This window comes from Meleagris gallopavo, chromosome 8, assembly GCF_000146605.3.
Source record: "Meleagris gallopavo isolate NT-WF06-2002-E0010 breed Aviagen turkey brand Nicholas breeding stock chromosome 8, Turkey_5.1, whole genome shotgun sequence".
NCBI classification, from domain to species: domain Eukaryota; kingdom Metazoa; phylum Chordata; class Aves; order Galliformes; family Phasianidae; genus Meleagris; species Meleagris gallopavo.
Genome location: NC_015018.2, coordinates 3860377 through 3876881, shown reverse-complemented (window position 1 = coordinate 3876881; position 16505 = coordinate 3860377). Strand labels below are relative to the sequence as shown.

The 16505-nt window shown below is 40.2% G+C and overlaps 1 protein-coding gene across 1 annotated transcript in view; it reads left to right on the top strand.

The window, feature by feature from the left end:
- PRKG1 (protein kinase cGMP-dependent 1) overlaps positions 1 to 16505 on the top strand; it is a 346287-nt gene that overhangs the window by 196066 nt on the left and 133716 nt on the right. The window contains 1 exon segment of the mRNA XM_019618026.1: positions 6394 to 6457. Within this exon segment, the coding sequence (XP_019473571.1) occupies positions 6394 to 6457 (64 nt within the window).

Here is a 16505-nt window from a genome sequence, read left to right as displayed (position 1 = left end):
GCAACAGTTTGTTATACTGGAACAAAATGTCATATTGCAGAACCTTTCTTGGTATTACTGCTTTCTTCCTTGCTGGCTTAGGTTAGGGTTTATTCATTTAACAGTCTTCTTTTCTTTTTTCTTTTTTTTTGTTCTCTACATGGCTGTTAGTGCATGTGACAGGAACATAGTCTGTCCCAAACCATGTAGGTGTGATGTGGGAGCAATATAGCTTCTTCAAAAGCACTGTAGAGATTTTATTTTCTCTGAAATTATCTTCTGTCTCCTAGAAGGAGTCCAATGGAGGGCCACAAAGGTGAAAAAGGGCCTGGAGCATCTCCCATATGAGGAAAGGCTGAGTAACGTGGGTCTGTTCAGCCTGGGGAAAGAAGACTGAGGGGGATCTGATTAATGTTTGTTAATATCTAAAGGGAGGTGGGAGGCAAATGGGTGAGGCCAGGATCTTCTCGGTGGTACGTAGCAATAGGACAGGGAGGCCTGAAACTTGAACGTAGGAAGTTCTGCATTGACTTCTTTATGGTAATAGTGACAGAGCACTGGAACAGGCTGCTCGGAGAGGTTGTGGAGTCTACTTCTGTGGAGATATTCAGGACTTGTCTGGATGCCTACCTGTGTGATCTGCTATAGGGTACCTGCTTTAGCAGAGAGGTTGGACTTGATGATGTCTTGATGCCCCTTCCAACCCCTGCAATTCTGTGGTTCTGTAAGATCCCACTTGAACCAACAAGAGCCATCTCTCAGGACAGATGTTAAAGTGGAAAGGTAAGCTCCCCTTTGTGCTGTGGAGCCGTGTGAGGGTTGTCTGGAGCAGTACATGTCAGTTTAAGAAGGCAAAGAGAAGATAACGTAAATGATTTCACAGTGAATTTTCTAAGTGTTTCCAATAAGGCCGGAAACAAGTTTCTTAGCTCTTTTGTTAAGGCCAGACCCTGGCAGAGCTAGTAGTTCATATCTGACACAACTTGATGGCTCTGGATGGCTGCCTGTTATAGAATGTTTCTAGCTTTTGTTGTTGAAAACATTGTTTTATGTGAAAATCCTAAATCAAGAGGCAGCTTCTATTAGGTAAGATTTATCCTCTGTTCTTTCATAGAGGAGAGGCAGTGCTTTAGGGGCATCTCAAATGTGGTAAAGAAAGAGCAAAAACATTTAGCATTTTTCAACTTTCATTCCAGCAGGGTGCAAAAGGAGTTTCAGGGAATGCAGACAGACTTCATTCCTTGTTGCTGATTTATTTTGACTTTTAAACTATGCTTACCCATCTGGCCTAAGGCAGAGAACAGTGGCAACAACTGCATTTGTTACAGTGCCAACCAATAATAGAAGATTTGTTTCTCCATTAACCCATTAGGGCTGCTGACTGCAAAACTAGATGAACACTTCTAATGAACACCCTTTAAAAGTTGAGGAAACACGTCTTGAAGTGCATTTAGAAAGTGAATAACCACTTTTGTGTTGGGCTGAATATAGCAGACAGCCGAGGACCCTGCACCATTTTCATGCATGTCAGAACAGATGTGCTGTCGGAGTGCTGGCATCTGTGCCATGGAGTGTTTCTTTGGATAGAATCAGCCCCTTGGATTGCAGCCAGGAAAATTTGGAAGGCCTTGCTAGCTTAGTACTGGGGTAGTCCCCTGGGATGAATGAAAAGTTACGCAGTCACCTAGTTCGTGTACTTCCCTGCAGATCGTGGGTGTTGCTAACGGGAATGTTGCTTGCATCTAAGTCAGAGGCTGCAGATCACTGGGGATCGAGACATGACCTTTTGAGCCTCCTTCTACCCCCTTTCTAATTGGGAATGTCTTTGCTTTTGTATTTGGACAGAGATTCCTCATGGACATTTTTGTGTGCTTGTTTTTCCCTGTTTTGGCATCCTCTGTTTAACATGTTGAGCTCCCTGTTAGCTTCCAGAGCCAGCAGGAAAGCTGCTCTACAGTTCCTGCTGACAGCAAGCAATTCCCCACAGTGCCCTCACAAGGTCTATGGATTGTCATCAAGTACAAAACACTCCACAGCTGAATACCATGAGATATAGCTAACAAAAAGTTACCTCATTGGCAGCTTGAGCAGCTCTTCCACCAATGCAGCTAGTCCAGTTTTGTTTTGTAGTCAAAGGAAAGTCTAGCAAAGCTAGGGACAGGAGGCAATAAAGCACTGTCGTGTTTGTGGATTGATTTAATAACGTGAAGGTTTATTGCCATTTGCTGTAAAACTCAATTTGCTTATGCAGACTTGAGCTGTGAAGCCACTAACCAGGCAGAAACCCCTGGGTAGGGGTCTGGTTATTCTCAGTGTTCTACGAAGTAGCATTGTAGGATGGCTGCTCTTTGGGTTTTGGGCTGTATTTTTTGCAGATGGAGCATATTAAATAGTAGTAGAATGGGTAGTGGTTCCTTTAGTAGAATGGAATTATGCTACTAATGAGTAGTAGAAATATTTCTGAGTACCCATGTCACTATAAAAAAACCTTGAGGAGTAGGGGGAGACTGCAGCTGAGTAGAACTTCAATGTCTTTATTCCATACCCAGATTTATGTCATTAATCTCATAACGTAGGCAGAAGTTCTTGTGATTGTGGGTTTTTTTAAACTGTTGCTGTTACAAGCATTGTGTGCTGCAGTGTTGATCACCAACCAGCTCTTTGCATCACAGGGGAACTTGTAGCAGAACTGGAGCATCTTCTGCAATGAAACGCTCAACTATTTTTTCTCAAAATATGTTTAAGGATTAGGCAGCAGAAAAGGCCCTGGTTACCTTCTGTCTGACCTAGGAGTGCCCAGGGTGTTCAGCCAGGATGAACAAGAAGGGATGCTGATTCATGCCTCTGTCTAAGTTGTTTCTGAATGTAGATCTTTGCCTTTCAATAACATATTCGGTGCAGGTGAAGCAATTGCTCTTCAATATTGGGAATACAAGACAGCTGGAGGAAGGACAGGCTTTTCAGACTTGTGGCAAACGCAGCTTGAAGGAAAGGCTACACAAGTTGTTGACATCCAGTCTGTGGAAGATACGGTTCTTTCACTATGTTGGTGATGGTTATGAAGAGAACATCACCTGGATGTTTTAAAGTCTTCATTACTTAAGTTGTTTTTTTTTTTTTTAAGGTCTGGGGTTAAAAATGCTTCATAGGGCAAGCTTGAGTTTACTAAATACTGCTTTTATAGTCACAGACAGGATAGATCATTTCATAATGGAATTGAGCCATGTTTACTTCGATGTCTTCTATCATAAATAATGGATATATCTGAATTGAAATGCTGGATTTTCTGTTTTTCAGACTGAAGTTTCACAGTGCGGAATGTAACTCTGCTTACCTCTTGCTGTGCTACAAAATCTTAAAAGATTTCTTACTTTGGTGCCTTCTGCTCCTGTATGCTTTTGCAGTATATGTTTTCCACTCTGCTGCAGTGTGCTACTTAGATGTTTTCCTGTAAGCTGAGGCTTTATTTTCATGTGAGTGCAGGTATCTATGAGTGGAAGTACTTTTCAAAATACCAGTCCTCATATGCAGATCTTAAAATGCTACAGGCAGATTTTGGAAGGAGATTAGGATCTAACTTAGGATTCTGTTCACTGTCGTCATGAGGAAAACAGGAGTAGATCTTATTTTAAATTGGCAAATAAAGTATACCGTGTTATATTGTGTCAATACTGTGTTATTCTTCAGCACTTTTTGGAATTGTTTTTTTTTTTTATCAATTCTACCATCAGCTCTATCTATCTGGATTCATAACGTATTTCTAGCAGGTCAATAAATGTTTTCTCACTGTTTTTTCACCAAAGAATTTGTTTGAAATAGTTTGGGATTTTTTGGTTTGCTTTTTTTGGGGGTATGTATTGGACTGCAGTGATGGGCAATTTTGTGTAACTTCTTCCAGTGAAGCCCCACTACAATTTGGCTGTACTGCCACCTCCACTAAATCCATGATGTGTTTTTGAGAACTCTTTGACATAATGTAGTTGGAATTTGCTGTGTTCAACAAGTTCATTTTCTCTCTTGCTGTGTTAAAGTTAGAAGCTTTTCTCTTAGGCAATTTTTCTTGTTTATTTAATATCCTAAGATTTCCATAATAAGACTTAAAATTCTTTCAGAGTTTTCCTGTTGTTCTCATGTTTTTTCACGTTTGGGCTATAATGAATGTGCGTTCCTTCTATGGGTTGCACAGATTCACAGGATGTAATTAGCTTTTTTTTTTAAAAAAAAACAAAAAAACCAATTTGCAATGAGGTTGTCCCCCAGTTTGGGGATGCTCTGATGCAACCACAGTAGAACTTGCTCGAATGTCTTTGAATGTTCTCTTCTCCTATTAGTTTCCTACTTACTTGGAAATGCAAATGTTGGTGGAATAAACTTTTGTTCTATAATTAGGCCTGGGCATCACATAATGCCTTTTTAGTTGTTTTGTGGTCTTGTTGCATTGCTTTTCCACTGAAAAAGAGTGCTTTCAAAGGAAGAAAAAAAGCTGAGAGCCTGAGTAATCACAATTTTTTTTTTCTGCATCAAGTTGTTCAGCTCTGCTGTTATATATATATAATTATATATATATTGCTGTTTCTGTTTTTAATAAATAGAAAGTTTGGAAATACATTTTAATTCCACAGCAGTGTGGCATACATTTAAGTTAATAAAAACAAATTCTGCTTTAATTGTGATTGCAAATTAAGTTCACTGGGCACTTCACGTGGCAAGGAAGCTTGGTCTCAGACACAATATTATTTTCTAGCACGTTCTCTGCAAAGTCTGCAGACCTCCCTTTCTTTGTAAGGCTGAATTTCTTCTGGATGCACCAACAGCCACCAAATGGTGTATCTAGAAACTGCTTTTGGCAGGCAGAAGACAAGACCTGCTCTGCAGCAAGTTCTGGATTGCAAAAACCTTGTGAGTTTCTGGCTTGGTTTCTAGCTCTGGAAGTTACGGAGAATAATTTCTATGTAGTTACGTGATCAAAAGTAAAATGTGAAAACTCATGTGGAAGGAAAAATCTCATTTACTTAGGGTTTTATTTACTTCTCTGCAGGGATCTACCCCCAGCGGCTCACTCCCTCTAACTTTGCACCTGATCATCCATGTTTCTGAGACTAGAGCAATGCGCTGGGGATCTAAATTTAACATTAGGAGCGTAATCTTATGCATATGCTTTGCAATGGAGCATGATAAAGCAGCTCATGTTCTTGGATTTAAAATTCAAAAGAGCAATAGCATCTTACTGCTATGTTTGTGCTAATATCTCATGTGGTTGCATTGCTAATTAGGCTACTGATGACAGGCATTTCTTTAGTTAAAGTGGTTACAGTGGTTCTTTCCTACCTCAGAAATGTACTTTGTGCCCATGTGTTTTGTTTGGTGTCACCTGGGAATTTTGATGACTCAGTCAATTTCACATTGCTCATCCTCCCAGAATTCAGGCCTGTAGACCGTGGGTGCATTTCTCTCCCACCTTGACCAGAAGGTCAAGTCTGGTGTGGGATATCACTGGCAAGTGAAATTCTACCAAAAAAAAAAAAGTAGAAAAGTTTCCACTTTAGCAAAAGAAAACAAGCAAGCCTTGGATGAGATCTTCAATAACTGTATCCACTATTCAGTTATTTTTTGTTGCAGTAATTGTACCCTTTGTACTCCACTTATTTCTGTGTAGGCTCAGTCATTCATAGGATCATATCTAGTTTCAGCCACATCCACAACCTCCTTGGGCAACCTGTTCCAGCGCATCACCACACTCTGAATGACAAACTTCCTCCTAATATCTAACCTAAACCTCCCCTGTCTCAGTATAAAACCATTCCCCCTTGTCCTATCACTATTCACCCTCGTAAACAGCCGTTCCCCCTCCTGTCTATACACTCCCTTCAAGTACTGGAAGGCTACAATGAGGTTTACCTGGAGCCTTCTCTTCTCCAACAAGCCCAGTTCCCAACCTTTCATCATAGAAAAAAAACTATGAAACACAGGAGAAACTAAGAAAGGACCTTTCTTCCTTTATCTGCTACTGATAGGAGTTATCTCTTTTGCATTTGTGGTCGATTTATTAATTCATTTGTTTACTTCTGGTGGGATGGAGCAGGAAAAATTTGCTCAGTCGTATATGTGACTGAACAGATTTGCAGCACATATTGATCCCATTAGATCCTTAATTGAGTTGTAGTTGATTACCAGCTTTACGAGTGGTTCTCCAGATGTTTACCATGAGTGGTCTCCCATCGTAACAAGTCAACATTTGAAAATACATCTGAGCTGGTAGATGAAGATTGGATTCCTATGATGTATGTTGATTTTCTGCCTCTGAACACTCGTTCAGCCGCAAATGGTGAGGGCCAAATACAAATGGAACAACTGCAGCTGAGTTTAAAAAAGATATGGAGCTACGCATTAATTACAATTTCTCTTGTATTGCAGTGTTCCCACATTCCAGAGCCTTCCTGAGGAGATACTCAGTAAGCTTGCAGATGTCCTTGAAGAGGTAAGTGTGTTTAATTTTGATAGCTAATGTGTTCAGAGTTTGTGAGTCCTCTGGTGTAGCAATATCCAGCCCAAAAGAACAGCTTCACAATTTTACTCCCAATTATGGTTGACTACTCCAGCATGTCAAGACGATGAGAGGAGTCATGTGGAAAAAAAAAAAAAAAAGAATTCATTTCTGAAGAAGGCTAACGTATCTTTAATTGGATTTCCATCCAATTGAGGATCAAAACGTTTGTTTCCTGTGTTGTGTAAAGAGGAAACCTTCTGCCCTGGGTCACTGTTGGAGAATAGGGCTCATGGAAATGCTGTTTCCTTTCAGATGTGGTGGGAAACTTTTATGTTAGAGGACAAAACCAGGCCTTAGAGTAGGCATTATGGAACGGCTGCTCTCATTAGAATTACAGCAGAGATGGGCAGGTATAATATATGTCAGGAAATTGGAAAGTCTGGATTTGTGCCTTGCCTACCTGGCTGTAACTGGTATCTCATTACTGTCAGGCTCTCTATTTAAAATCTTGTCCTGTAAGCAAATGTGTAAAATTGGATGCAAAATATGAGTTGCAGGCAGTTTGTCTACGTAGTGTATTCAGATAGCTCTCCATTCTGGACCTGACAAATTGCTTGTTACTGAACACCACGGAAACTGTTAAGAAAATCTTTCAAAATGTAGCCTTGTGTGATTTAACTGTAGGAAACCTGTGTACAACAAGGTGTTTGTTGTCATTCCTTGTTACTTTTTTTTCTTTTTTAAATACAAGCCTTGCCATAGGAGCCTGTCCTAATAAATGTTTATGGGAAAGTGTTTCTCTGTACTAAGTACTGCCACTGTTTTTAAGAAACAAAGCTGCTAACATTTAACTTGATTTCCAGAGCATTGGTAGGACATTCTTATTTCTTTGCCTATTTATTTAGTATACAGATGAATTCACATTTATCATGCAAATAATTGCGTATTCATAGATAAGCTTTATTTCCTTTACTGCTGGAGAAGTCTTCAGATTTAGAGAAGAGAGCTGTATTGCCTCTTTATGCTATGAATTAAATGTGCATATCTCCAACACGCCCAGTCAGAAACAGGTAGTTAATTTGCGTGGATCACATAAGCAATGCTAAGCTCCTTATTGAGAGTTAACAAAAAGTTTCAAGGAAAAGTGGGCTTCAGGGTGGAATCAGAACAAATATCAGTGAATAAATTAGGCATGGAAGCAGTAATCATCTGTAGATTGGTCCAAGACCACTCTTGTGTATTTTAAACACTAAGGGCAGCTGCTATAACCATATTGTAAGATTGTTCCCAGTCCTTACTGGGTGATCTGCAGGATATGGCTCCCGAAACAAATTGCTTCCAGTTTCTGACTTGGAGCCATCCCTGTTATTTCTTGTGTTTTTCTTTGACTTAATATATTTTGCATAAACTATAAAATCTTACTATTACACAGTGCATCTTGTTTAACAGTATCCAACATGCTGAAACTAGGCAGCAATAGCTTTACTTTATCTTCTCTGTTGCTGTAGCAAATGTTGAATAAAAGTGACTCATTCAGACAATTAGAAGCGGGGAAAAATCTTTCTTAATGTCAATGTTTCGTGCAGTTTTTCTTCTGATATACTTCTGTGAATTAACGCAACACTTCTGTCCTACATTCTTTAAATGAATTCTAAAAAGTGTTACTAAAGCCCAGAAGGAAAAAAAACCAAAACATGCTGTTTAATTGCCCATTATCAGAATCAAACCTGGGAATGGCATTAAGAAGACAGAAGGAAAAAGGTCAATATTTGATGATATAATTTCATTTCTGGATTTGGTGGAAATACTAACTCAAGTTACATAGCATAGATGACTCGAATGAGAGTTAACAAAACACTGGGGAATTTCCCTTTCAATTTCAGCATTTCTGACTTGCGTATGATCATCACATCACTGCAATTGCTTGTGATTTATAGGCATGTGAAAATAGGCACATTTACGGAGCTCAGCATTAGCAAATCAAAACTCAAGCTACCCATTGTATCTACAAGGCCATAGCTGCTCCCACTTCCAGGTCCTTTTCCCATTTCTAGGCTGAAGTTTCCCTGGACCCAGGCTGCCACAGCTGGCATCTTATCTTGTAGGTTACAACTACAGCCAAACAACAGCCAGATTTGGGCAGAGCTTCTGCAAGTGTCCAAAGCCTGCCTCTGTCTCCTTCCATCCCAATTTAGTTAAATTAATATATCTTAATGTGACACAGATGCTTGCTAATTAGACAATGTATAGTTGACTCTTTATTTACATTTTTCAAAATGTCGTGTAACCACTGCAGTGATTTTCACTGCCATGGAAAGCTGAGCAGCTCTTTCAGCAGAGAAGGTGATTTAGCTTGGCTTTGATGCCATCTCTGTTGAAACAGCTTTGCTTGGCCTGTGATTGTATTGCATTGTTTATCTTTGTGCTTACTGAACATAATGCATGAGTCAATGAGTAATATGTTTCTGCGGCTCAAGACTTGATGTTTATTTTGCTTGGGCTTTGGTAGTATTAAGGAGGTGGTTTGTGTAGTCACTCTGTCTGCCTGTAGGATAGTCCCCTCAAAGCACTTGCAACTGCTTGCCTAAAACAAGCTTGATATGTGGGAGGAAGCATCAGTGATACAAAGTTCCTATGAGATCCAAATTATTGAATAAGGAGAGAAAACAGATTTGAATTATTATGTTTTGAGTCATGCAGGCACACTTTGTGATCAGCTTCACCCTTGCTTCAAATAAACCAAGCTAGTGGCAGAGGTAGCTGTCTGGGAGAGGCGGAGAAGCAAAGGTTAATGATGTTAATGCTGTGCAGGGGATGAAGGACCCAAATTAATTATTATGCATGACAAACAACTTTGTTAGTAGGACAATACATATTATCTCTCTTGTGCTGTGTACTTGAGATGTGAGATAACACTCATTACTACTGTCTAGAAAAAGTATACTAATGACATTTTTCTATTATCCCCAATATCTTTCTCACTTTCTTTCCTTAGTTCTTGCTTTTTCATACTCTTCTTCAGCTGAAAAATTCCTTCTTGACCTTGTTGTGCCCTTAGCTGCTCAATGACAGTTGCCTCTGCCATGTATTCACAGTCTTGTTATCAAACAGCATTGAACTGGTAGTAGAGTAGTTTCTCTGTTGTTTTTTGTTTTTGTTTTTTTGTTTTTGTTGTTATTGTTTTTGTAAAGCCAGTTGCCATGTTTATGTTTAAATATTGGAGTATTAATAAGAGGAGGTAAGTTGCCAGCATGTGGCTTAAACATCACTGTTTATCCCTAACCAAGTGCTGTGTGTCTCACATGTCCAAATATCTGAATCAGCTATATAAGTATCCTTGCTCTGTTTCCTTTGAGAAACAGCTAAAGAAAGACATGGAGCTGTTAGAGCACATCCAGAGGAAGACCACAAGGATGATGAGAGAGCAGGAGCATCTCTGTATGAATAAGGGTTGCGGAAGATGGGTTTGTTCAGCTTTGAGAAGAGAAAGTTCCAGGGAGAACTCACTGTGGCATTCCAATACTTGAGGGGAGCTTATAAACTGGAGGGGGGCTGACTTTTTACACTGTCTGTATGGGACTGCTGAAGCACTGCCTGAACCTCTGATTGACCACCTGAGGCGAGCAATGAGTCAGCCACTGGAGCACAGGTGAAGGCAAATCACCTGTGCTGCAGGAAGGGGTGGAACCTGGCTGCACCTCTCCTAGAGCCATTTAAGAGCTTACTGCCAGTGGGGAAGGATCTCTCTGGAGATCTGCTCCATTGGAGTTCATCTTGCAAGCCCAGGGTAGGGTGAGTGACTTTGTCTCATTACTCCAATATAAATTACATTTGCCAAGCTCCTGGGTATGCCTACACCATCTGTATATCCATTGATTATACAGTATCTGATATTGATAGGACAAGAAGGAATGGTTTTGAACTAAAAGAGGTGAGATTTAGGTTAATGTTAGGTGGAACTTCTTTTCTTAGAAGGGTGGTGCAACCCTGGCCCAGACTGCCCAGAGAAGCTGTGGATGCTCCATCAACAGCTCCAGAGAAGATCAGGCTGGATGTGGGGCCCTGGTCAGCCTGATCTGGTGGGTGGCAATCAGCCCGTGCAGGGGGATTGGAATTAGATCACCTTTAAGGTCCCTTTCAACCTAAGCTATTCTGTGATTTTTAACAAGGAGTTATTAGGAAGATACTGAGGGAAGAAGTTAATCCAGCATCTTTGTTCCCATTGTAGCCAACTGTAAGAATGAGCTAATACTAAGCATGGTTAGTACTCGGAGTCTCTGGGCTCTGACGTCTCTTTCTGTTGGTTTTGTTTTGTTTTTTTTAGGACAAAAATTACATATTTCATTGTGTCCTTTCCCAGCTTTCAGCCGAGACAACATTATATAGCATTATAATAGCACAGCAATGTTGTGGTTGTTGCTGAGTGCTGGGAATGCTCCAGGAAGAGAGGTAGAGCCTAGACAGCTGGCCTGAATTAGGCAAGGGCTTATTCCATAGCATCTGACAGCATGGGGGAGGCTATAGAGCTGTGAGGAATGGGGATCAGCCCCTGCTCAGGGATTGGCTGGGCATTGGTGGGCTTTTTGTTCTTGTTTTTATTTTCCTTTTCTGTCTTAGTAAATGGTTTTGGTCTCAACCAATGAGTTCTGTTTTGCTTTCAATTCTTTGTCTCATCCCACTTGGGGGAATGAGCAAACAGCTTTGTGATGCTGAGCTTCCTGCCAGGTTGAACCACAACACATTTTTGTCTTGAGGTTGGTTCCCTTTCTTGTTGCCTTTTCCTCCTTCAGGTATATCCTTCGTGTCATTCACACCTAAATTTTTATCCTTGGAAGATCTATATTGAGTATTGGTATTACAGTGAACAATACCTTTATAATTAAGGTTGTTTGACCTTTTCTTTTTTGAAACCATTTGCACTAGCTTATCCATTTATCAAATTATTCCTTGCAGCTGCTGGCCTACAGGTGATTTTTCTAAATTTTTTTTCCAAGTTAGACTACTAATCTTGTTTCAAAGAGTGAGATAGCTTTGTCTGTGTGTAGGGGATGGACATGTAATCTTCTTGAGTATCTGTTCTGGGCTTCTTGATTTACATAAGGCTTTCAAGATAGGGATAGGAATGCAGAGGGCTTGGAGAGAAGAATAGGTGATCTTATGATTTAAAAGTTTTGTAGTTACAAATGCATAGAAAGGGGTTGAAATAAGGTTTCACTGACATTTCTAACTCTGGGATTTTCTAAATCCTGCATACTTGATGTTCCTTCACTGTTTCAGATTTAGCATGTTAATCCACATCAGATGTTATGTATGAATCTTAGCAGCAAAATATTGTTTCTTTTCACAGATAATGTCAAACCTTACTACTTCAAATATATTTTTTCCTATGTATTATGTATCCAGGGCTGTAGATACCTCTGCGATGTATACCCTCATGCTGGAGTGTGTACTCTTAAATATGACTTAAATTCCCCCAACTAAGGGATGCCAGCCACTTAATAAGTCTTAGGTTTAGTCCTTTTACTGCCTGTTTTGGGTTGGGATTGCATTTATACCCTGGGACTTCGGATCCTTATGTTCCATGTCTGTTTTGGAAACTCTCACTAGAAGTGCTATTTCAGAATCTTAATTTATTGTGTTGTGGAGTCCTAAGTGCTGGTAATGTGCTTTCTGTTATCCCAGGAGGCCGTGGTTTGGCTACACCGTTGATCCCAAAGCATGTATGGTAGTAGACAAAAGAAGCTGCCAAACTCTTTGAGCGGTACAAGGGCAGAGAAATGTGTTAAATACCACAGGCTGATTATGCCAAGCCTGAACTCTGTTGGGGCAGCTCACTGATTGCACACAGGGCATGTGCTGGGAGAGTGATCTCCAAATGCTGGAAGCATGGATTGCAGCGGCACGTCTTAAGCCATTTAATTAATGCTGCTGTAAATTTATTTGATGAGAGCTTCTTGCTACTCTCTTTCTCTTTTCCATTGCGGGGCCCTGTGCTTTGACAGCTTCTGTGCTAAGATACCAACCATCCTTCTTTCTCCACCTTGTGAATTTAATACAGATTAAAAATTCCTATGATGCCTCCATTTAATTCATGGAGTCTGAATGCAGTCCATTCTTTAATATAAGATCACATGGTTAACAGTCAGTAGAACAGGAGAAATACACAAAGTTAATTAGCTTTCAATATAACCGGTATTTTTTCTAAATAAGACTGAAGATCATTCTTAGGTCTATGTAGTTCTCAGCTGATCCATCCTGCAGGTGACAGCTGTCTCCTGAATGTAAAGCTTGATGGCAGATTATGCCTGGACCAACAGTGAACTGCAAGAAATGAGTAATGCTCTGATCTGGAGGTGCAAACATGAGGGGAATTAGGGGGGAAAAAAAAAAAAAAAGCAAGGAAGAGCAAGAAGTTGGGGTTAGGAAAGATTTTTATTTTCTATCCTCTGATTGGAGCTAGCACTCTAATAGAGTACGTTTGATGTTTACCAAAGGAGCTTTGGATATAGTTGAAGTGCTACATGTGGGGGAAATGAAACAGATTCATATTGCCATTGTTTCGTGTACAGAAGAATTTCAATTTCTGATAACTCTATTTCTTATAATCTCATTTGAAAAATTAATACTTATGAAAACATACTCCAGAAAATAAGCATTTTGGGTCTACTGCCAAAAAAAAAAAAAAAGAGAAAAACCAGTTGGAAAAAGTCACATGCAGCAGTACAAAAAAGTAGTCAGCTGCAATGTCTAGAGCAATGGAATAGAGTAGCACCTTCCTCTTAAGTATCTGATGCTTATTTTGACCTTTAAGCCTATGCATTTCTGTGCATAGGGCCTTTGACCGATGCTGCTATGGAGCTGATGCCTACCAGCATGGTTTGATCAGTGAAATGTGTGTACATTCGGTGTACACATGCTGTATTTTCCACTGCAAAGTGCAGCTGTTCAAAGAACTCCAGCACAAAAAAAAAAATACATCAAGGAGTGCTAAGCTAATTGGAAAATGGATCATCATCTTTCCTTTTTTTGTCAGGGTGTAAAATAGAGATAAATTACCTAAATATAATTCTAGAAGATACCAGGGAAAAACAGAAAAGCAGTCGTGTTTCCTCTACTTCATGACATGACTGTATAGTTATGCTAACTTAAAAGTTGCTCTAACATTTGCATTGGGATGAAAGGTATCATTTTGATAAAAGCTTTTCTTCTTCTGGTTTTCTGTAGCCTGTTTAAGCGCTTTAAAGGCAATGATGAATGACCTCACCCTTAATTATCACAGCAGAGGAAAGAAATTGTTTGAATATTCCCCAACAGTATGTCAAGAACCTCAACGTCCATTTGTGCATTACAGTTACCATCCTGATTGCTGTGGTAAAAATGAAGGAGATGCTTCTTCCCATAGCAGTTAAGTCTTATATCTTCTCCCTGTTCTTGCTGAAGCACCTGCTTGCAATGGATGTTAGAGAGAGGATGCTGAGCATGGCAAACTGTTGGTCTGATGCCACAGAACGCCTTCCTTTGTTTGTGAGAAGCCATTCATTGATGTTGAGAGCAACTTCTTGGAAGTTTGGGGATGAGAAAGGATAACTTCGTGATTGTGCTTTTTGCACACAGCAGAGTACATCCCTCCAGTACGAGACTGGGCTCAGGGCATGACCAACACGTATTTAGAGTTCTTCATACAAGTAATGAGTGAGTTCTGTATAAGCACTCAAAATTTCATCAGTTGGGTGGTTCAGTCTAACTAGAACATAATCTTGTATTTTTTACTTAAGACTGCTTTTTCATGTGAAATCAAATTGAATCCATGCGTTTCTCCGTTTTTGTTTTTTTTTTTAAACAAACAAATGGAATAAGCTATTATTTAAGTCTTTTGTCCTACTAAAAAATGCATGCAACTTATTCCGATGGCTTCCACGGCCATTCCATCCAAGTGGAAGTGAACACGTAAGGACTAAATGAGATCAACGCTGATCTGGGACCCAAGGTACACTCCCCTGTGCTTTTGTTGGGTAGGAATTGAGTGGAAGGCTGCCCTTGTGCCAGCAGTACTGATTCTCTGGAAACAAAAATCAACCAAATAACATCTTACACAAATAAAGTGGGGATGGGAAGCTGAAGGGGAGAGGGCAGTACACGTCATATAACTCATGTAAATACTCAAGATAAGCAGGGCTAAGCTTTGGTTCATATGATGTGGTAGGGGAAAATTTAGTACTGCTTTTTAATCTAAAGGTGCTGGGAAGTCAAGGTGTCATCAAGTCCTTGACTGCTTTTTCTCAGTTTCATTGCTTTTCTAGATGAGTGCAGTGCTATCAGCAGCAGGAAACACTGGTGCTATCTATACCAACTGAGCACTTAGATTTCTTTAGAAAAAGCATCTAGGGATGTAAATGTGAAAAACTTCCTGAAAATATGCATGTAGGCATTAGTACGAAGAAGTTTATTTGTGAACCTGTGAGTAGATGCTACCCTTGCAAAATTCAGATATCATAATTATAATGAACATAAAGTTTCAGCACCCGAATGGCCAAGACCTTGAATGAGTTAACCATTACGTACTTTGGAAAAAAAACACATCACCTATGCAAGAACTGTTTAGCTTGGGTTCTGCATACCTCAGCTGAGTCTTGGCTGGATTTAACACACGAAAAACAGATACTTAGATACAAGGGGGGAGGATTGGTGCAGGGAAGCCCTTATCAAGCAGGAGATGGAACCCTGACCTCTGCTCAGTGTAAAATGCAGAGATCAAATGGCCCCGATGGAACACGAATTAAATCCCCAGTATGCAAAGAAGTACCTTAGATCCTGAATGTTAATACAACTAGGGCGATCCTTTACTTCTATTTAGCATACCTCTAAAATTCATTACGCTTGTGTTCTGCTCATCATGGGTTTTTTTTCTTTAGAAATAGCTCAATATTCCCATCTTGACTAAATCCATTCGTGGCAATTAAAATAGTAGCCACTGCCCTTTGCAGCTTTGCAGAGTCTGGCTCCTCTTACAGTTTCCTCTCCATTTGGGCCAGCTTGGTGATGGTCTTTGTACTTTCTCCTCCCCTCTTTCTTCATTTACTGCTGAAGCCCTCTTTTCTCCAGTAAAATCCCTTTAGTGAACATGTGTGAGGCCATTTCCATGTCTTGGAAATGACTTCTGAACTACAAATACATAGCTTGTGTGTCTCTGTTAGCAGTTGAGCCCTACTCACAGTGGGACCTGTTGGATGTTTGCAGTGGCTACAGTCATTGACCAGACCAAGGCCTGCAGCCACACAGGGCTTCTGCCAAATCTGCTTTGTGATTGGAGAATTATGCTATCTTTTAAACTGAATTTTATTAAATGACTTTTAAAATCTCTCAAGAAGCAGCTTGCATTTACAATGAAAATCCAAGCTGCTTTGGAAGGATCTCATTCAGAGGCTTTTCATGGGGAGCTGGATTGCACCAGAGGTGGCAGGAATTTATTACTATCAATTATTTATTGGTTCTCAGAAGTACTCCTGTCCTTTTATTTTGGCTGACTACTTCTGCCACAAACACAAATCTGTTTTTTTTTTTTTCCACTGCAAAATGCACTAAAGTTTTGTCAAAGTTTTTGAGGCACCATGCCTGGAGAATTGCAACTTATATGGCCCAGCAAAGCACATAGATACACATATGTGTACAGAGATGGTAAATCCATGCAAGAATCCCAGAAGACATTTGGATGGGTGGGAGTTCGAGGTTCTAAACAGCTAACGAAACCTCTTAATACAGCACAGTTTCAGCATGGAGCAGGGAGCTGAGTGTTTAAATGGATCAAAAAGAGTAAATAGCTGAAGTGCAGGGATGTGCCTCCCCACCTAGAGAAGCTACAGGCTGCCCATCAGCATAAAGCATTAGTTCTCCTGCCTACTCAGCAGCATCCTGCAGTGAGGATGGGAAAGCTACTGTTGGTCTTCATAGTGCAAGTGGAGAGGTCTGCAGGGAGCTGTGGGATCGTGCTATAAAGTGGCACTGGTGTTGTAGGGAAACCACTTTTTCCAGGTAGGCGCAG